Source organism: Mastigoproctus giganteus, chromosome 2 (assembly GCF_048544385.1).
Source record: "Mastigoproctus giganteus isolate SK-2022 chromosome 2, ASM4854438v1, whole genome shotgun sequence".
NCBI classification, from domain to species: domain Eukaryota; kingdom Metazoa; phylum Arthropoda; class Arachnida; order Uropygi; family Thelyphonidae; genus Mastigoproctus; species Mastigoproctus giganteus.
Genome location: NC_143576.1, coordinates 199,669,752 through 199,692,807, shown reverse-complemented (window position 1 = coordinate 199,692,807; position 23,056 = coordinate 199,669,752). Strand labels below are relative to the sequence as shown.

Sequence of the window (23,056 nt, the reverse complement as noted above, 5' to 3'; positions counted from 1 at the left end):
AGCATAGTGTCAGTAGTGTCCTTGACAACCCTGCCAACCTTTGTATCGTCTGCAAACTTGGACATTAATCCCGATATACCATCATCAATATCATTTATAAATACAGAAAATAATAATGGACCCAACACTGAGCCCTGAGGGACTCCATAATAACATCAGTCCACGATGAGCAGTGTCCATTGATTACCACTCTCTGTCTTCTCCCCCTCAACCACCCCTTTATCCATAGCAGCAATTTGCCTCCAATGTCACACTGCTCCAATTTGTGTAGCAGTCTTCCATGTGCAACAGTATCAAAAGCCTTTCTAAGATCCAAGTATATAATATCAAAGTTATTCCCTGCATCCAGTTCTTTTGTGACTGCATCATAGTATCCAATCAAGTTGGTCAGGCAAGACTTCCCCTTGACAAAACCATGCTGAGTCTGAGCTATAACTGAAGTCTTGTCTAAATGATCCTGCAGTGCTTCTTTAACCAGTGCCTCCATTAATTTTCCTGGAACAGAAGTTAAGCTCACAGGTCTATAATTACTTGTGTCAGCCTTTGATCCTCCTTTGTGAATTGGGGTCACATTTGCACATTTCCAGTCTATGGGTACCTCCCCTGAGTCCAAGGAAGCTCTCATAATTATGGCTAAGGGTTTGCTTACTTCCTTTTCTGCCTCCTTTAATATAACTGGATAGATCCCATCCACCCCGGGTGCCTTTCTTGTGTTTATCTTCAACAGTTTCTCCTCCACTTTACTCCCAGTTATTTCAAGATTCTGTAGCTTACTGCTAGAGTTGAATACACCTCTGGCATTCCCCTCGCTGAATAACTCCTCATGTGTGAATGTCGATGCAAAATATTCATTTAGTTTGTTAGCTACCTGAGCAGGATCATCAACACTTGACCCATCAATATCAAGTGGACCAATCTGATTCATCCCTTTCCTTCTAGAGTTTACATAAGTAAAGAACTCTTTGCTGTTTTTCTTTGCATCCCTTGCCAAGGATTTCTCGTAATCTGCCTTCACCTGCCTAACCTCCTTTGTAACTTGGTTGCATATCAACTTGTATCTATCATAGGCTTCTGTGTCATGTGTTAATTTGTATGTATCCCATGCATTTTTCTTCTCTGCCATATGCCTCATTAGTTCATCTGACATCCATTTTGGCCTAAACCTTGAACAATATTTCTTAGTTGGTATGTAAAGCCTAGTAGCTTCCAAGATAAGTTCTTTGAATGCTTCCCATTTTGAATTTGCTGTTGGTAACATCATCAGTTGGTCCCACTGTATAGAATTTAAATACTGTCTCAGTCCATCGTAGTCGCCTTTACGGAAGCAATAACCCTTCCCTTTACCCCTAATGGTAGTTACCTCTTTGAGTAAATCCCACTTCAGCACACTGTGATCACTGCCACCTAGTGGTTCATTTATCTGCAGATTCTTAATGCATGAAGAATCACTGCTGATAATCAAATCAAGAGTATTACTCCCTCTAGTTGCCTCCCGAACATGCTGATGTAGAAAACAATCATCCAATAAATCCACAAAAGCCCTGCTAGTGTGTGAGTATCCAGCCCCCAAATTCCAGTCAATATCTGGGAAATTAAAATCTCCCATTATAAGACACTCTGATTTACTGGCCCACTCTATTTCCCTGTATAGTTCCTTATTATACTCATCAGAGCCATTAGGCCTATAGCACACTCCTACTCTCAATTTTGATCTCCCAATGTTTATGTCACACCAAACTGACTCCACACTGCACTGTCCAGCGATGTCGACTGGCTTCACTTCCTTGGTTTTTCTAACACATGATAATCAGTTCGAGTATACTACTTTCTCTCATTATCTTTCTAACATGTTGATGTAGAAAACATGTCATCTGATAAATCCACAGATGTCTTGCTACTGTGTGGGTGACCAAACCACAAGTTTCAGTCAATATCTGAAAAATTCCCTACAAGACATTGCAATTTACTAGCCCACTCTATTTGTGTGTACAGTTGTTCATTACACTTGTCACAGTCATTAGGCCCATAACACACTCCTACTCTCATTTTAGTTTTTCCAGTGCTTATGTTACAACAAACTGACTCAACATTGCAACGGCCATCCATATCATCTGGTTACACTGGCTTAGACTCTATGTGCTTCTTAACTAAGATCATCACTTCCTTCCCCAATCCTTTCTATACACATTATACTCACCTTTATGTCTGAGTGGCAAGTTTCCAATATCCCAACTGTGTCTACATTTGATGACTTAACTAGTGCTTCAAATCTGTCAAATTTATTTACTATACCCTAGCATTGGTGTACAAGCAAGTATACATGCAGCTGTTTCTGGTTTTAATAACACTACAACACATCCCACACATTTCGTTGTTCCACAAGGATTACAACCTTTGGCAGGCCTCGTAATTCCCATCAACTTGCTTTTCAGATAGCTGCATGTTCCAATAGAGAAAATCTAAGAATCACTTAGAAGAGAGTCTTGAGGCTACTAGTAATCTATTAGTCTGTGTATCGCCTCCCCCCCCCCGAGCTAGCAGTTTTCCAACCCAACTATCACTGCCACAATAGCATCATCAAATATTCTTGCACCCCTTCTATTTAATAGTATCTCATTTCTGTAAAACTCTGTTCTGTGAACAAGCACAGACCATGCTCAGAAAAATGTTGCCCCATGAACACTACACAGTCTTTCCATGGACAAATTAGTATTAGTAATGGCCGCATGGTGCAAGAAAGCCTATGGCTTATGCTGCACCAGCCAAAAAAAAAAAAAAAAAAAATCCGAACAAAACAATGATAAAAACAAAAAATAATAATAATAATTAATAAAAAAAAAGGAAATTAAACCTATCATCCTATGCGCTTCCCTTACCCGAAGGTACCATCCAGATGACCTTTGAATTTCCCCAAACTGTTGGCCTCTACCACCCATGAAGGCAACTTATTCCAGTAATTTATAACTCGCTGGCTAAAATAAAACTTCCTGCAGTCCAATCTAAACATTTCCCCCCGTAACTTGAATTTATGTCCCCTAGTTCTAGCATCATTTATAATCTTGAAAATTTCACCCTCATTCATTTTACTGATGCCTCTCAGGGCCTTAAACACCTCAAAGAAATCTCCTCTAAGGTGTCTAGTTTCCAAATTTTTCAACCCACATATTCGAAGTCTTTCTTCATAAGGACGCCCTTTTGCCAATCTCACCAGGAGAGTTACCCGTTTTTGCACCCTTTCAAGAAGCTCGAGGTCTTTCTTTAGGTGTGGTCTCCATACTTGAACACAGTATTCCAAGTGTGGTCTAACATAAGCCTTATATAATGGGATTATCACGTCCCTATCTCTACTTGCAAAAGTTCAATAGATCATCGATAGGACACCATGGGCCTTCCTTTCAACCTGTTTACAATGCTCAGAGAATTTCATGTCTGACGTATCGTAACACTCAAGTCCCTTTCCTCCAGTACTGGGTTTAGTTGAACTCCACCAAGTGAATAAGTTATTTTGGGATTACTGTTTCCCAGATGTAATACCTTACACTTTGTTGGATTAAAGCATAGCTGCCATTTTTCTGACCGTTCCTGAAGTCTATCTAGGTCTCTCTGAAGAAGCTCAGCTTGACAGTGATCATTAACTACTTTACCAATTTTAACATCATCTGCAAATTTACACATCACGCCCTCTATCCCTTCATCGATGTCGTTTATGAAAATTAAAAACAACAGTGGTCCTACTACTGATCCTTGGGGAACCCCACTTCTTACATCAACCCAATCTGAGGAATAGCCATTTATCACAACCCTCTGCCTCCTGCCCTGAAGCCATCCTTCTATCCATCTAAGGATTTTCAGAGTGATTCCAACCTGTTCCAACTTATAAAGCAATCGCTCATGTGGGACTGAGTCAAAAGCTTTGCTGAAATCTAAATAAACAATGTTGAAATTATTCCCTAAATCCAGCTCGTGAGTGACCCTTTCGAAATAGCAAACCAGATTTGTTAAACATGATTTTCCCTTTACAAAACCATGCTGAGTATCCTTAAGAATTTCAATTCGATCCAAATGATCCTGAATTGCACCCTTGATTTTCCCTACTACTGAAGTCAGACTGACAGGTCGATAATTTCCAACTTCACTTTTAGAGCCACCCTTATGTATGGGAGATACATTTGCATTTTTTCCAAGGGAATCTCTCCAGAGTCTAGTGATGCTCGCCTAATTAGCCTCAATGGTTCAATGCACTCGCTTGCTGCCTCCCTTAAGATTATAGGCTATATTCCATCAACTCCAGGAGCCTTACTGATCTGTAGGCTCGAAAGTTTTTTCATTAAATAATCTTGCGAAATTTCAATATCATTAATTACGTATTTTTTAACTTCGCTCCCACAATTTCCCATTGCCACAAAAGGTTTTTCATTTGTAAATATCGATGCAAAATAACTGTTGAGTTCATCTGCAATGGCAGCTGGTGTATTTAATACTATCCCCTTTCCCTTACGTAAAGGTCCGATCTGGTTTGTCCTGCTCTACTTGGCATTCATATATGTGAAGAATTCTTTATCCCCCCTCTTTGCTCTGTTTGTCAAATTAATTGACAAGACTCTATTCACGTATTCCCTCTTATTGTGTCTGAGCAGTTAAATTAAATTTGCAGACACTTACAAATTTAATGCTAATTTGCAACTGTTTCTCAACATTGCCCTTGTATTTGTTGAGTAAATCTTCAGATCTACTCTTAACATCTAAAAGATATTTCTTGGCTAAATGCCTAAGAGTATGAAGGAGTTTAATTATGCATGGGTAATGCACAAATCATTTCTATTACCGATGTAGTTTTAATGCATTATTTTAATTATATCTCACATTGCAAATACTTTTATGAGTTGCCATCGTATTGTACTACCTAGAATAAGTAATGCTTCACCTATGGGAGAAGACTAATGTTACTTATTCTCGGCGGATACCAACCATCCAGACGGCACCATTTCGAAGCTTATTGGCTACTTATTGGTGGGTGGGCAAGTACCCTGTTGTTGAGTGACAACCCTGTTATGAAATATAACTCCACAATGTGAGAGATGCCTGATGGTGTGCGTGGATTAATCTAAAAGATATTTCTTGGCTAAGTGCCTAAGAGTATGAAGCAGTTTAATTATGCATGGAGTTATACTTCATAACTGGTTGTCACCATTGCAATAACAGGGTACCTGCTCACCCACCGATAAGAAGCCAATAAGCTTCAAAGAGTGCCGCCCGAGTGGTGGTATCCACCGAGAATAAGTAACATTAGTCTTCTCCACAGATGAAGAGTTACTTATTCAAGGTAGTGCAATACCATGACAACTCGTTGTGAAGGTATTCACAATATGAGATATAATTAAAACAATGCATTAAAACTAACTTTGTAGTAGAAATGATGTGTGCGCATTACCCACACATAATTAAACTCCTTCATACTCTTAACATCATTAGTAATCATCATGAATTTGGTCTGGCTTAGGTCTTTTAAGACCTGTTACGTTGTAGCTCTTGGAGGTGGTCTTGATCTCGCCATCTTTGTTTGGTCGACCCACATCTCTCTTGCCTGTAGGTTTGTAGTTAAAGACTAATTTTGGGATCTGGTCTGAGTTCATTCTTTCTATGTGGTTCATCCATTTTTTCTGATACAATTTTATGTCATTTATATGTTATCTACTTTTAATTTCTCACAGATATCTAAATTTCTTTGGTGGTCTAGTCTTGTAAAGCCTAATAATGGTCTTAAAAATCTCATTTGTGCTGCTTCTAGTTGGTGTGCTTTTTCTTATTTATGACCCAAGTCTCCCAGCTGTAGAAGACAGCTGATTTTGAAGTGATGTTGTGTAGTTGTAATTTTGTTTCGGTTGTCATTTGTTTTCCGAAGTGGAGTTTAATTGTTCCAGTCATTTTATTATATTTTTGTAGTTTAGTGTGGATTCATTTGATATTAAATTTCCAAAATAGGTGAAGTCATATTTGTTCTATTATTTTGACATCAATAACAATTTTGACTCTTTGTATGTTTTTTTCACATAATCCCATTGATTTTGTTTTTGAGGTGGAGATTTTCATCTCATACTTTTTACCTATTTTATTCAGTTCATTTGCTGCTATCTGTAGTTCATCTTCGGATTTTGCAATTATAACTTTATCATCGGCATATAATATAATGTGAATTTTATTCCTGTTGTTCAACTGTATTCCGTTGTTAACTGTTTGTTTCCATCCTTTAATAATTTTATTGATATAGATATTAAACAAATTTGGTGATAGTCCACATCCTTGTTTGACTCCTTTATTGGTGTTAATTGTGTCTGATAGTTGGCCACTAGAATATATATTTTATGCAGATTTTTGAGTTTTTATATAGGCTTTGCATCGCTTTCCACAGTTGGGTTGGGATATTTTCTTCACATAAAGCCTTAGAGGGGAACAGGTATTCCGTGTGTTATCAGACACAGTCTAAAACACTGATGGATCCAATATCTTTCTATTACAGAAGATTTAGGAGAAGTCTGGTTGGCCTGCCTCCCTAAAATCCACTCATGCACACCTTCTCGATGTAAGTCCTGTTACGTCACTTAGGTGGCAACGAACGTGTAGAGTGGTTCTCTTCAAGATGCCTGGTCAGCGTGTAGAGGAAAAGACCAAACCCTCCAGCATTTGACAGCACGTTGAAACAAATGGCCCTAAGTCCCCAGCGGCTTTCACTCGCCATCTTATGGCAGCGAGAGGATCAGAGTGAAAGCAAAGGGTGCTAAGAATCTCTGGGTACGACCAGGCTGCTATGCACGGAAACTGAACTTGGCCTATTACAACGTAAGATCGCTCATTGGCAAAGACAGGATATAAGAGCTAGAAAAGGAACTAGAAAATGTGAATTGGTATATCGTCGGTTTGGCTGAAACAACAAGAAGAAATGAATCACTTATAAGTTTATCAAGTGGAAATCTGCTGTACACAAATGGAAACAGTGAAAGCAGCGAAGGTGGAGTTGGGTTTTTGTCCATAAAGTTTTTGGTCCATTTGGTACTGTCCTGAATAAGGTAAATTTTGGAAGTGATCACAGAATGGTAAGATGCACACTTGATATGGATGTAGGAAAGGAAAGGAAAAAACTGATTTGAGTATATAATATGAAGGTCTTTGAGATAACAGAAGAGAAGAAAAAGCAGTATGTACTAGAACTTAAGAACAAGTTTGAGCATCTGCAGACTGCTCAGAACCAAGATATCAATGAGGAATATTACAACTTACTGAAAGTGATAAAGCTTAAGATAGGTAAAAAGAAATCCAAAGAAGAAAAAACTAGTCAAGAAACACTTGTTATGATGAACCGAAGGTGACAAATGAAGAGCAAGATAAACACTGATAAGGAGAAAATTGAGTATGCTCTTTTATGTAAACCATTAGAAAGAGACTCAGAGAGGAAAGAAGATTTAAAACAAGAAAAGTAGAACGAGCATAAAGGGAAAACAAAGGACTTAAATCAGCAGCCATGAGCAGTAATACAAAAAGACAAATGATACAGAAACTGAAGAACAGTGAGGGTGTACTTATCAATAGCAGAGAAGGCATAATTCAAATAGCAGAAGACTACTACAGAGAATTATACAAGGAGCGAGGGAATGATGCCAGCAGTGGGGAAGATGGATCACAAATTAGAAACACATACGACATACCAGATATTCTTCCTGATGAGGTAGAACATGCATTGAAGAAAATGAAGAATCAGAAACCCTGGGGGAAGATGAAATGACTGTAGAGTTTTTAAAATTGGGAGGTAGAAACATAACACAAAAACTTGCAAGGCTCTTCAGAAAATGCATTAGAAAAGGTGTAACACCTAAGCTGTGGAATAATGCAATAATAGTTTGCTGCATAAGAAAGGAGATAAATCAGAAATAGGAAATTATAGACCAATTAGCTTGTTGTTGGACATCTACAAGTTGTTTGCAAGGGTCATTACTAACAGATTAAAAGAATACTTGATGAGAATCAACCGAAAGAGCAAGCTGGATTTAGGTTAGGATTCTCAACTATGGATCACCTTCATGTAATATCACAGCTAATGGAGAAAGCAAATGAATATAAAACTCCATTATGCCTGGCATTTGTGGATTATGAAAAGGCATTTGACTCCATACAGCATAAGGCAATGCTTTGGGAACTGGAAAGACAAGGCACAGATACCCCATATATCATGATTTTGAAGAAAATATATGAGAGTGCTACCTCCTTTATTAGACTAGACAAAGACAGTAGGAAATTTAAAATTGAGAAAGGAGTTCAACAAGGAGACACAATATCTCCGAAGCTGTTTGCTGCTGCCTTTGAGGAAGCTTTCAGAAGATTAGACTGGTCGCAGAAAGGAGTCATGCGAACGGAGAGTACCTGAACCATTTACGATTTGCAGATGACATTGTGGTCATAAGCCACGATCCCAAAGAATTAGAGGAAAATCTTAATCAGTTATGCAGAGTTAGTAAGGATTTTGGACTAAAGATGAATATGGCTAAAACAAAAGTAATGATGGACAAGTATGCCACAGAAAGGGACATAATGATTGAAGGAGCAGTAATTGAAAAGGTGGAGTCACATATTATCTGGGACAAGTTATTAGCTGTAATAATGATAAATGGCTGGAAGTCAAGAGAAGAATAAATTTTGGATGGATAGCATTCAGGAAATATAGTCACATACTGAAGAGCAAATACCACCACTTTGCTTATTGGAGGCTTGAAGTGGTGAAACCCATGTTTAGTCTCTAGAACAAAGTTTCCGGCAACCCCCTCCCCCCATACTTCTCCTTCAACCCATGCACGGTACTAAGTACTATAGGTTTTGATACCTTTTGTGTTTGGGGTTTTCATAAAAAAAATAAAAAATAAAAAAATATCACAGTTTGTCTGAAACGTAAAATAATGAACCAATGTATACTCCCCACCATGACTTATGGAAGTGAAACTTGGGCACCCACCAAAAGAATGGAAGAGAAGCTGAGAACTACACAGCGACGAATGGCACGAATTATATTGGGAATAAGACTGTTAGATAATAAGAGAAACACATGGATTAGGCAGCAAACTCATGTAAAGGACATTCTTACCAAAACTAACGTACTAGAATGGTCTTGGGAAGGACACATAGCTCGAAGACATGATGACAGATGGACTAAGAAAATAACAGAATGGTACCCAAGAGGAGCTAGAAGAAAACCTAAAATATGATGCTGTTCTACAATGGCACCAACAGAGAGGTAATCAATGGACACTGCTCTTCGTGGACTAATGTTATTAGTGGAGTCCCCTTAGGGTTCAAGTGTTGGGTCCATTGTTGTTTTCTGTATTTATTAATGATATTGATGATGGTATATCAGGCTTAATGTGCAAGTTTTCAGGTGATGCAAAGATTGGCAGGGTTGTTAATGACACTACCGACAGTACGCTGCTGCAACAGGATTTAGAAAAGTTGAGCAGATTGGCTGAGAGGCAGCAACCGAAGTTTAACACTGACAAATGTAAAGTACTGCATATGGGAAGCAGTAACACCAGAGTAACGTTTCATTCTCTACCACTGACAGTGGTAGAGAATGAAAAGGACCTGGGGATAATTGTGCAGGCAGATATAAAGTTTTCTGAGCAGTGCAGACGGTCTGCAAGAGTAGCTCATGGTGTCTTGTCAATGATATACAGGAATTTTTCTAGCAGGGATAAGGAGGTGATTATCCCCTTGTATAAGGCAATGGTCAGGCCACACCTTAAGTACTGTATACAGGTCTGGAGGCCTCATTTTAGAAAGGATGTAGAGCTGCTGGAGTGAGTGCAGAAAAGGTCAATAAGATTATCGAATGGAACAAAGGGTTGCTCTTACAAAGAAAGGCTTAAGTTTTGCAAATTACAGTGTCTGGAGACCAGGCACCTGCCAGGTGTTCTGATTGAGATGTGTAAAACCTTGAATGGTTTGAGCATGCTCAATGCTGATAGGATTCTTCCTCTTGCTCAGAATAATCGCCTGAGAGTGCATAAATTAAAATTGAGGAAAGACAGTTATGGGATAGATGTGTGGAAGTTTGCCTTTAGCCAACGTGTGGTTGATTGCTGGAACAAACTGCCATCTGTCGTTGTAGAAGTTGATAGCTTAAACAGATTCAAGGCAGAACTAGACAAACATTTGGAACGAGTGGATGGGTGATATTAGATTTTTTTTTTTTTTTTTTTTTTTTTGGCTGATGCTATATAAGCTTGCTTTCTTGCATCATGTGCCTTTACTAATGCTAACTATTGTCTCAAATTGTATAACCTGATTTAAAAGAATAAAAATTCTGAAATAGCGTAAGGCTTTTGGGTATACTTCATATGAACCTTTTGCATAACATGAAACAATATGCCACATGGAAGTCCAATAGTGCAGCATTCGATTGCTTGAAAAATTCAATAATCCAGTATTTAAGATCTTATTTAAGTGGGTCAGCCAGCATATTACAATTTTTTCACCTCTTGATTTTGTTTTTCTAATGCAGCATCCCAAAAACAATGAAAACATATATATGTTGTTTCAAAAAACATATAGCTGAGTGTTCTTTGTCAGGGAATGAACAAATGTTAAACTTATTAAATTGCTTTTTATAAATGACAAAATGGCCTTTGGTGTTCACTTCATGAACAGATCAGTGCTAATCAATGTCTAATATGCATTCTCAATTAGTCTCATGTTTTCTTAATAAATGTTAGTTACATTTAATTATTATAATGCAATTTTATATAATGTTAATATTACATTTATTACTTAATAAAAGTAATATTAATATTATTTTTTTCTGAAATCAAATCAAATGGTGAAAGTTGTGTTTTAGAGAGAGAGAGAGAGAGAGAGAGAGAGAGAGAGAGAGAGAGAGAGAGAGATAGCAGTTTTATAAAGCATTAATTCACAAGGGAGGAGAACGTGCTATTCGTTAAATTCACACCTTGGCAGAGATTTTAAAATAACAGTTCCTGTGTACAATTTTAAATTTAAAAAAAAATTTAACTATAATGTAGACTACAACTGACATCAATAAAAAACATTATAATCTATTTTTTTTAGATCATATATTCCTCAAAATCTTTTATACCAAGTAAAGTTATATCATTAGTTTATCCAATAAATGCTACTTACTGTATTTCCTTTACATGAGCATTCAAAATGATTTCATTATCTGTCAAGAAATTGCATTTTGTGCAAGCACGTTTACCATGAATACTGAGAACATGGTTTGCTAACTGTTCCTCTTCTGAAGACTTGAAGTCACACAAAACACAAGAAAAGGATTTCACATGACTGCTGAGATGGTGACGAAGGTGCCAAGCATCAGCTCCCTTCCATGAACAACATGGACACTTAAGGCTCATCTGTTTTTGTTTCCAAATCACTGAAGAATTTGGTGATCCCAATATACTTTTAATTAACGGAGTTGACGTACTACCAGATAAGTTTGCATTTGATTCCATACAGCCACCTGTGAGATGCGAAGCTGATGTGCCCACAATATTTGTTGGTTCTGACTGACAACCAGAATTATAAAAAATCCCACTGGGATATCCAACTCCACCTGATCCAGACAAAATATTAAGAATATTTGAAAGAGTGCTTTGGTTAGATGTACTAGGTTGATAAAAATCATTCTTGTAATTCAATCCATTATACACAGATGGTGAAGGAGAAGATGAAGAGGAGGCAACAGGGATGCGGTTTCGTTTAGAAGGTAACCTCCTAATGCGACTAATATCGTATTCATATTCTTTGTGAATTCGAAAAAAATGCTTCTTAACATGATCAGCTCGATTGAATAACTTGTAGCAAATATAACACTGGAATGGTTTTTCTTCTCTGTGTATGTTTTCATGCCTGTTATAGAGATCTCTTCTGTCTGTTGCATATGGACACTTTGGACAAATATATCGCTTATCTGCATTCTCTGCTACTTTTTCTACCCTATCTTGACAATCAACACTGTATTTCAGATTTTGCAATAACTGCAATATTTCATCTAGAAGTGGCTGACTTTTCCACATTGATGCTGGTGCATTGTGCACACCATGATGCTTGCTCATGTGATTACGAACACAACGCCACCAAGCACTGCAATATGTACACTGGGGACAGTGAAATACTTTGGCATTACAATGGGTACCAAGATAGTGTTCAGCAATACGAGACATAAAACCAACAGCTTGGCACACTACACAACGAAACATTTTTGTTTTGGGATTGTAACTAGCAACATGAGAGCTATCCCAACTTAGTTTTTGCTTTGGCAAAATCCAACATGCTTTTCTGTGAAGGTTAGTGTTAACTGTACTATTCGCACCTAACGAAACCAGCTGTAACTGCTGTTGCTCCTGTTCATGCTGTTGCTGAAGATGCTCTTGTTCGAGCTGTTTATGCTCCTGTTCATGTTCGTGCTGGCAATCTTGTTCATGCTGCTGATGGTCCTGGTCATGCTGCTGCAGTTGCTGTTCTTGCTGTTCCTGTTTCTGAAAGTGATCGTTCTGCTGTTGCTCTTGCTGTTTTTGATGGTGTTCCTGTTTAGATGGTGTTTCTTCTTCCTCCTCTTCTTGCTGTTCCTGCTTCTGTGAATCACATGTAGTTTCAGCAGATGATGATTCAGAATTTTGATGTTTTGTACCAAAAAGCCCATTAAGTAAGGAATTTTTATTATAGGTACAAAAAGCAAAGTTTTTTTCTCCTTTATAAAAAGTAACTACCGGGTGAGGAACACCACCAAAACGAGTGTTATATCTTCTTTTTTGCGTTGAGCCTGATTTGTCCATGTTCTTCATTTCTTACTTGTTGTGATAATCATAATGCTGCAAGATAAAAATTTAAATTAAACATTACGATTATTTTATTTCAATAAATATGTATTATCAGAAATTTCACTTACTTTAGTAACTGGGATGAACTGTTTTAAAGCATTAAAGGAAAGCAGTTGCCAAGTCTTTTTCAATTTAAAGAAAACATATTCTAGTGTCTGAATCTGAGAGTCTTCCAGTAACAGCCATAAAAAACTTTACTTAAGCATGCACACTCCCCCACTACACAACTTGCTATAGTACAGTAAGAGAGTTATTACTATAATTGACAATTTCAGAATATTTAGGAAATTTTGTCATACAAATAATTGCACCATGAGTGCTAGAGGAAACAACCGGTTCCATGAAAGAACAGAACATGACAAAATGGAACATGACAAAACAGAACATGAAGAAACAGAACTATGAAAAAGCAGAACAGTGACAAAACAGGACTATGACAAAACAGAACAGGGGAAAAATAAAAAACATTTATTTTTGTCATATCTCGATATGTTGTATCTATTTATTTATGAAATATCTATATAAAACAAAATATAAAAGAAATATATATAAAAAAAAAAAATTTAATCACTGCAGATTGGCCATTTGGCATAAAAACCTCAATTTATCTTCTTGGTTTTGATATTTCTGCACAACTATTGCCACTTGATTACTAAGGGTCTCATCCCTCTTTTTTTCTGAGTTCTGGGTGACCTGAATGGGCATTGGCTAATAATAATTGCTGGCAAGCTATATCTCGTCTTAATCCATCTAATAGGTTCCAAATTCTTGGGTGACTACAATGAAACGAGTTTAAGGCGTGAAAATCTTCACAACAATTTGTAGTAGTAGTAGTGGCATGTGTATGAGATTATGCAGCATCAGCAAAAAAAAAAAAAACATCACGCCATTCCCTCCAAATGCCTCCAACTTCCACAATGACAGATGGAAGTTTGTTCCAGCAATTAACCACCCACCCGCTGGCTAAAGGCAAATTTCCGCACATCTATTCTACATCTGTCCTTTCTTAATTTGAATTTATGTCCCCTTAGGTTGGTAATCTGAACAAGTGGAAGGATCCCATCAGAATTCAGCGTGCTCAACCCATTCAAGGCATTATACACCTCAGTCAGATCACCGTGCAGGTGCCTAGTCTCCAGCCACTGCAATTTGCAGAACTTAAGCCTCTCTTGGTAAGAGGATCCATTCATTCCCCTCACCAATCTTGTTGCCCTTCCTCTGTACACGCTCAAGTAATATCTACATCCTTCCTAAAATGAGGCCTCCAGACCTCTACGCAGTATGTGCAAGTACTCAAGGTGGTGATTGTCCCTTTGCCTTATACAAAGGGACAATCACCTCCTTTTCCCTGCTAGCAAAATTCCTATATATCATTGACAAAACCCCATGACTTGCCCTGGCAGCCTGCCTGCATTGCTCAGAAAACTTCATATCTGACTGCACAATTACTCCCAGGTCTTTTTCATTTTCTACCACCTTAAGTGTAGTACCATACAGTTGGTACGTTTCTCTGGGGTTGCTTCTACCCATATGCAGTACTCTGCATTTGTCAAGGTTAAACTTCAGTTGCCACTTCTTAGCCCATCTGCCCAAATTATCTAGTTCCTGTTGTAGTAGCACACTGCCATTACTGTCATTAACAACCCTGCCAACCTTTGTATCATCTGCAAACTTCGACATTAAGCCTGATATACCTTCATCAATATCATTGATAAACATACAAAACAACAGCGGAGCCAACACCGATGTGGGACTCCACTAATAACATTAGACCACGAAGAGCAGCACCCATTGATTACCACCCTCTGTCTTCTCCCACTTAACCATCCTTTTATCCATTGTAGTAACTTACCCTTAATACCATTCTGCTCAAATTTGTACAATAGTCTTCCATGCGCAACAGTGTCAAAAGCTTTCCTGAAATCCAAATATATGGTATCAAAATTATTTTTTGCATCCAGTTCCTTTGTAACCACATCATAATATCCTATCAAATTTGTCAGACAAGACTTTCCCTTAACAAACCCATGATGTGTCTGAATTATTGCTGCAGTCTTGTCTAGATGATCCTGCAATGCATCTTTAAACAGTGACTCCATTATTTTACCCGGAACAGAAGTTAAACTAAATGGTCTGTAATTACTCGTGTCACCCTTCGATCCCCCTTTGTGAATTGGGGATACATTTGCACATCTCCAGTCCATGGGAACCACCCCTGAGTCCAAGGATGCTCCCATAATTATGGCTAAGGGTTTGCTTAGTTGCTTTGCCGCCTCCTTTAATATAACTGGATAGATCCCATCCACCTCAAGTGCTTTTCTTACGTTTAACTTCAAAACTTTCTCCTCCACTTTGCTCTCAGTTATTAAAAAATCATTAAGTATCCTGCTACAATTTGATAACCTTCTGCCATTTTCAAACCTTAATAATTCCTTATGTGTGAATGTAGATGTAAAATACTCATTCAGTTTGTTTGCTATCTGAGCAGGATCATCAACAGTCGAACCGATGTCAAGTGGACCAATCAGATTCATCCCTTTCCTTTTAGAGTTGATATAAGTAAAGAAATCTTTGCTGTTTATCTTAGCATGTTTTGCCAAGGATTTCCCGTAATCTGCCTTCGTCTGCCTATCCTAGTCTTAGGACATCTCTCAGCAGCCTCAGAATGATTCGATATTGTAATTGGAAAGAGAGGTGATCTTCTTGCAACTCCTTCGATGTAGATTGAGAAGAAATATGTGAGAACTTCATTGTAGTTATCCTCATCCGGAAAAGTGGCAGCTAGACTGTGCAAGGCTCAAGGGGAAGAATTTTTTTTTCAGCCTGGTTTGTACTTGTTAACAGGAGAGATTGCTTCTACAGGGATGGGATACACATAAATAGAAAGGGTGCAAGAATATTTTCTGATGCTAACGAGACAGTGTTGGGTGGGTCGGAAAACTACTAGCTTGGGAGAGGACTAATAGATTAACAGTAGCCACTGGCAGAGGTGAAAGTGATTCTTGCACTGCTTCTATTGGAATGAGCAGCAGCCTGGAAAACAAGATGCAGGTTATTTCAGAGATTGCTGGGAGTCAGTGCGGTACAAGTAAACACATGGGTTGTGTTAGGGTAGCTAAGAATAGGAATAGGTGCATGTATACTTGCGTGTACACCAATGCTAGGAGTTTGGTAAATAAATTTGATGAAATCGAGGTATTGTTAAAACATCAAAGGCAGATATTGTTGGGATATCAGAGATGTGGTGTCACACAGATATAAAGAATGCAGAACTGGAATTTGGGGAGTACAATGTGTACAGAAAGGATAGACAGAATGGATAGGGAGGAGGGGTTATGCTATTAGTTAAGAAACACATAAAATCCAAGGAAGTGAAGCCACTCGACATCGCTGGACAGTGCAGTGTCGAGTCAGTTTGGTGTGAAATAAGCAACGGGAGATCAAAATTGAGAGTAGGAGTGTGCTATAGGCCTAATGACTCTGATAAGTATAATAAGAAACTGTACAGGGAAATAGAGTGGGCCAGTAAATCAGAGAGTCTTATATAATGGGGGATTTTGATTTTCCAGACATTGACTGGAATTTGTGGGTTGGTCACTCACACACTAGCAAGACTTTTGTGGATTTATTGGATGATTGTTTTCTACATCAGCATGTTCGGGAGGCAACTAGAGGGAGTAATACTCTTGATCTGATTATCAGTAGTGATTCTTCATGCATTAAGAATCTGCAGATAAAGTAACCACTAGGTGGCAGTAATCACAGTGTGCCGAAGTGGGATTTACTCAAAGAGGTAACTACCATCACGGGTCAAGGGAAGGGTTTTTGCTTTAGTAAAGGCGACTACGATGGTCTGAGACAGTATTTAAATTCTATACAGTGGGACCAACTGATGATGTTACAAACAGCAAATTCAAAATGGGAAGCATTCAAAGAATTTATCTTGGAAATTAATCAGCTTTACATACCAACTAAGAAATATTGTTCAAGGTTTAGGCCTAAATGGATGTCAGATGAACTAATGAAACATATGGCAGAGAAGAAAAATGCATGGGATACATATAAATTAATGGGTGACATGGAAGGCTATGATAGATATAAGCTGGTCTGTAGCCAAGTCACAAAGGCGATTAGGCAGGCAAAGGCAGATTATGAGAAATCTTTAGCAAATGATGCAAAGAAAAACAAAGAGTTCACCTATGTAAACTCTAAAAGGATAGGGATGACTCAACTGTTGATGATCCTGCTCAGGTGGCTAACAAACTAAATGAGTATTTTGCATCTATATTCACCCATGAGGAGTTATTCAGGGAGGGGAATGCCAGAGATGAGTTAAACTATGGCAGTGAGCTAGATGACTTTGTAATAACTGAGGAAAGTGGAGGAGAAATTGGTGAAGTTAAATATAAAAACAGCACCAGTGGTGGATGGGATCTATCCAGTTATATTAAAGGAGGCAGCAAAGGAAGTAAGCAAACCCATAACCATAATTATGGACTCAGGGGAGGTACGCATAGACTGCAGATGTGCAAATGTGACTCCAATTCACAAAGGAGGATCAAAGGGCAACACGAGTAATTACAGACCTGTGAGTTTAACTTCTATTCCAGGAAAAGTAATGGAGGCACTGGTTAAAGAAGCACTGCAGAATCATCTAGACAAGACTTCAGTTATAGCTCGGACACAGCATGGTTTTGTTAATGGAAAGTCTTGCCTGACCAATTTGATTGGATACCATGATGTGGTCACAAAAAGGAAATGGATGCAGGGAATAACTTTGATACCATATACAGTCTGTTCGGATTATTTGGGACACATCGGGACTACTGGATTTTGGCCCGATTAAGCGGCTGCCCCAATTATCCGAAGTTTCACGTAAATAGTTACGTGAAACTTCGGTTTCACGTAAATAGTTACGTGAAATTTAATTAAAAAATTAAATGATACGTGAAAATCGGAAGAATATGCGTGATAATCGGAATAATTAATACGTACTGTAATATATACATACGAACTAGTTGACATTTCTGTTCACTGATATTTGTGGGCGGGAGGGGGGGGGAGGTGTTAAAATTTAAAACGGTAAAAAGATAAGCAATCAAGAACACAGCACACACAAATTGCAAGTAACACAATATACGCAAGTGAGAACGGAGTAACGAGTTACTAAGCTTTAAAAATAGGAATGAAGAGAAGATCTGAAAATTAATTTTTTTATATGACTGAAGATTTCCTGGAAGTGTAAACACATTTCACCACAGAATTCCAGCTGTCGGTATTATTGGAAATTCAGTAAGATTGAGTTTATGATAGATTTCACTAACAGAAAAGCCCAAATAAACAGGTGACTACTAATTGTTTTTACTGTTTTATGGTTGTGACCTCCAGAATTTCGACCGAACCAAGTGGTGCCGTCGGAGACAATCGTAGGGTAATTTCCAGTGCTGCAGTCTCCTGCCCTGATTAAACAGCATACTGTCCCAATTAAGCGAAGTAAACCGTGGCTATTTTCTCGATTGGTTTCTGTTTTTTAAGATCGTCTGCAAATAAACGGCTGCCCCAATTAACCAGTGGCCCAATAACCGGAATCCACTGTATTTGGATCTTAGAAAGGCTTTTGGTACTGTTGCACATGGAAGACTGCTGAACAAATTGGAGCAGTGTGGCATTGGAAGGAAATTGCTGCTAGGGATAAAGGGATGGTTGAGGGGGAGAACACAGAGAGTGGTAATCAATGGACACTGCTCAACGTGGACTAATGTTATTAGTGGAGTTCCTCAGGGTTCACTGTTGGGTCCATTGCTGTTTTCTGATTTTATAAATTATATTGATGACGGTATATCAAGCTTAATGTCCAAGTTTGCAGATGATACGAAGGTTGGCAGGGTTGTTAATTACACTAATGACAGTACACTGCTGCAACAGATCTAGAAAAGTTGTGCAGATGGGCTGAATGGGGACAAATGAAGTTTAACATTAACAAATGTAAAGTACTACATATGGGAAGCAGTAACCCAAGAGCAACGTATCAACTCTGTGGTACTACACTGACAGTAGTAGAAAAGGACCTGGTGGGTAATTGTGCAGGCAAATATGACGTTTTCTGAGCAGTGCAGATGGTCTGCAAGAGTAGCTCATAGTGTCTTGTCAATGATATACAGGAATTTTTCTAGCAGGGATAAGGAGGTGATTATCCCCTTGTATAAGGCAATGGTCAGGCCCCACCTTGAGTACTGTATACAGGTCTGGAGGCTTCATTTTAAGAAGGATGTAGAGCTGTTGGAACGAGTACAGAGAAGGGCAACAAGATTAGCAAATGGAACAAAGGATTGCTCTTACGAAGAAAGGCTTAAATTTTGCAAATTTCAGTGTCTGGAGACTAGGCACCTGCGAGGTGATCTGATTGAGGTGTATAAAGCCTTGAATGGTTTGAGCATGCTCAATGCTGGTGGGATTCTTCCTCATGCTCAGAATAATCACCTGAGAGGGAATCAATTCAAATTGAGGAAAGACAGATGTAGGATAGATGTGCGGAAGTTTGCCTTTAGCCAGTGGGTAGTTGGTTAGTGGAACAGACTTCCATCCTTTGTTGTGGAATTTGATAGCCTAAATAAATTTAAGGCTGAGATGGACAGGTATTTGGAACGAATGGAGGGGTGAAATGGGAATGGGTTTTTTTTTTTGGCTGATGCTGCACAAGCTTGCTTTCTTGTATTGTATATCTCTACTAATGCTAATGCTAAAAAAAGATTTTAGTAAGGCATTTGACACTATTCCACATGCAAGACAGCTCTACAAGTTGGTACAATTTGGCATTAGGGGCAAGTTGTTACTGTGGATAAACAGATGATTGAATGGAAGAATACACAGAAAATAATAAGGAGTACTACTCCTCTTGGATAAATGTTATTAGCAGAGTAACTTGGAATTCTGTCTTGGACTCCCGTAATGTTCGCAATAGCTATTAAAGATATTGATGAAGAGTTTCGCAATAGCTATTAAACATATGAAGAGTTTTGTTTGTAGATCTACAAAGGTTAGCAGGTTGGTTAAAGACAGGAATCACACCATATTATTGCAACAAAACCAAAAAAAAACTAGGCAGAATAGGTTGGGAAGTGGTAATTAAGGTTTAACAATGATAAATAAAAACTAATGCATGCAAGTGGTAGTAATCCCAGACAAACACACCAATTGAGGTGTTTTGGTCTGGGATTACTGCCAGACCAACACACTTGGTATATTGTTGGTCCTCGATTGGTTTTGTTGTTGGTCCTCAATTGGTGTTGTTGCAGACATTCTCTCAGATATGCCTGCCAAGCTGTACTTGCTACCTGGGAGTCTAAAAGCTGATAGAACTGATATTCGAGTGACACTCAATTCAAGCGGACCCAATTTCAGTGAAGTCCGGTCGGTCTGTGACAGCCAAATCTTCTGCTTGCACCTTCACAGTGGTAGGTCTGTTAGTAATCCTGGATATAACCCCCATGCACAAGCACACTGTGGGTGACCACCCAGGCGTGAACCAACATAGGCAGGGGTTGAGGTGTAATGCCCACACCACATGGAGGAATGCTGCTTTTCCTTGTTACCAGGCAATACTAGGTGGCAGATTACTCACATCAACCGGTGGAATGCCACCACTTTGCTTATTGGAATCTTGAAGTGGTGGATGGTTCATTGGTTGGTTGGTTGGTTATTACGAGTTTTATGGCCCATCAGCATCTAAGGCTATTGCACGCCAGTGAAGTGGTGGAACCCATGTTTAGTCCCCAGAGCTAAGTTCCGGTCAACCTGTCCCCATTTCTTCCATAATGCAGTGTGACTGATGATTTTGGGTCTATGATGGACATCATGACAAGATCCAATCTTCCATACATATTGAGGATACAGCTCTAAAACAGTGTTCACAAGCCAGCCACTAATTAGTAGACTGGACCAAACCTATTGGTAACTCTAGGAGGCTTCTGGCTCTGCTCTCGTATAATCTTGCTACCTCTACTCTGCCAGATAGTGACTGGAGAGAGAGAGAGAGTCCGAGTAGTGTCTATGTAGGGGGCATTGTCGAGGCTACGCTATGTCAAGGATCTAGGTATATTCCTACCATGTGTACGGCATATCGAAAAATTTCATTACTTCATACAGCATGCCATCCCCCACATTTTCTTACTACTGAATACACCATGAATAGTCAAACTAATACAGCAAGCTTATCTGTGAAAAGATTTAAAACTCACAAACACTTCCTAGTTCATTTCACAAATATACATGGTCTCAGTTCTAATCTCAATGATATCCATTTCCACTTGCAGTCTGCCAAACCCCATGTACTTTTTCTGACAGAATCTCAGTTATCGGTTGATTCAACCACTGCTCATCTCAGTTGGCCAGTTATTTGCTGTACAATTCCTTTCACCTCAAAGGTGGTACTTGTGCATATGTCCATTGCAATATTCCCTGTCAGAGACTTGGTAATTTGGAATCTCCTCTTTTCAATCTTCTCTGGCTTAAAGTCTCTCTACCTCATTGTGTCAAATTCATCTGTTGTCTCAACTGTTCTCCCAACTCCACTAATCACTTGGAGCTCTTTGACTTCCTCTCTTTGCAACTTGACTTTCACCAGTCAAACTTTCCTAACAGTGAGGTAATTTTCCTTGGTGATTTTAATGTTCACAACTCCAGCTGGCTTCCGTTTTCTAGTCACACCAATCCAGCTGGTCGAGATGCTGATGCTTTTGCAATTACTAATGACCTTGCACAGATTGTTCATTTACCTACAAGAATACAGGACAATCCTAATCATACAGCCAACACGCTTGATCTTTTTCTCACAAACAACCCTTCTAAGTACACTGTTGAAGCGAGAGGTCCTTTAGGCACTTCAGACCACAACTTGGTGACTGTCTCTTCTCCAAGGGAACCTTTATCTCATGGCTATTCCCAACTTCGTGATGTTTGGCATTACAAGAATGCAAAATGGGATGAAATGCGAGATTTCTTTTCTTGGCCGGATTACTGTTTCAAAACTTATGATAACTTGCTCAGATTGTGTCAGTGAAATTATTCTTGTAGGAATGGAATCCTTTATTCCACATTCCACTTTAAAATCTCATCCTTTATCTAAACCTTGGTTTTCCAATAAATGCACTAAAGCTTTTTAGGCTTGTTTCCAATTCTTCAGTTTCATTTTCTGCCTACACCAAAGCTTGCAACAATTGTAGAGTGTTAATCAGTCCAAACTAGATTTTGAACAAGCTAAGAGTAGAAAACTTGCTTCTTGCCCTAATGGTAGCCGAGCATTCTAGTCCCTTTCCCATCTCTGCTCCCACCTCTGTCAAAACCAGATGGTTCTGTTGAAACTTCAGCCAAGGATAAAGCTGACCTGAATGAATTTCATTTTTCTTCCAACTCATGTATTAATGATCTTGGAAAAACACCACTCACCATTCCCAACATGCTCCATTCAATGCCTCCCATGGCTTTCTGTCAAAAGGATGTCAGAAGGATTTTGACGAAACTTGCTCAGAAAGCTCCATGTATTGTATTTCTGATGTAAGTCCTGATGGTATTTCTCCACTTGTTCTCAAAGCCTGTGCTCCTGAATTACTCCTGTTCTTTGCCACTTTTTTCATTTTCTTATTCCAAAGGTATTATTCCTTCTGCTTGGAAATTTGCTCATATCCAATCAGTTCCTAAAAAGGGTGACAAATCCCTCCCATCCAATTATTGTCCCATTGCAATTACTTTACTCTTTCAAAAGAATGGAGAAAGCAATTAACCGCCAACTCTTAAACTACCTAGAAACCTTTAGTCTGTTCAACGATCGCCAATATGGTTTCCGTCAGTGTCGATCCACTGGTGATATTCTGGCTTAGGTTACCCATTTGTGGACAAATTCAATGGAGAAGTTCGGTGAAACACAAGCAGATTCTCTTGATATCTCAAAGGCTTTTGATCATGTTAGGCATAAGTCTTCTAAAGAAGCTTCCATCTTATGGTTTGCAAACTGTTTTTTGTAATTGGTTATCCAGTTTTCTCTCTGATCGCTCACTGAGAGTGACGGTAGATGGCTCTCTGTCTTCTAACTAATGCTCGTGTCCCCCGAAGTTCAGTTCTTTCCCTCAGTCATTTCGTCTTCAATATTAATAACCTTCTTCCATTTACTGAAAATCCTATCCGTA

The 23,056-nt window shown here is 38.7% G+C and overlaps 1 protein-coding gene across 1 annotated transcript in view; it reads right to left on the bottom strand.

Moving 5' to 3' along the window:
* The window catches only part of LOC150089905 (uncharacterized), a 268,835-nt gene that overhangs the window by 75,052 nt on the left and 170,727 nt on the right, over positions 1 to 23,056 (bottom strand). The window contains exon 4 of the mRNA XM_090390125.1: positions 11,176 to 12,866. Coding sequence (XP_090246251.1) covers positions 11,176 to 12,839 — 1,664 coding nt within the window. The 5' untranslated portion in view covers positions 12,840 to 12,866. The remainder of the gene's footprint in view (positions 1 to 11,175; positions 12,867 to 23,056) is intronic.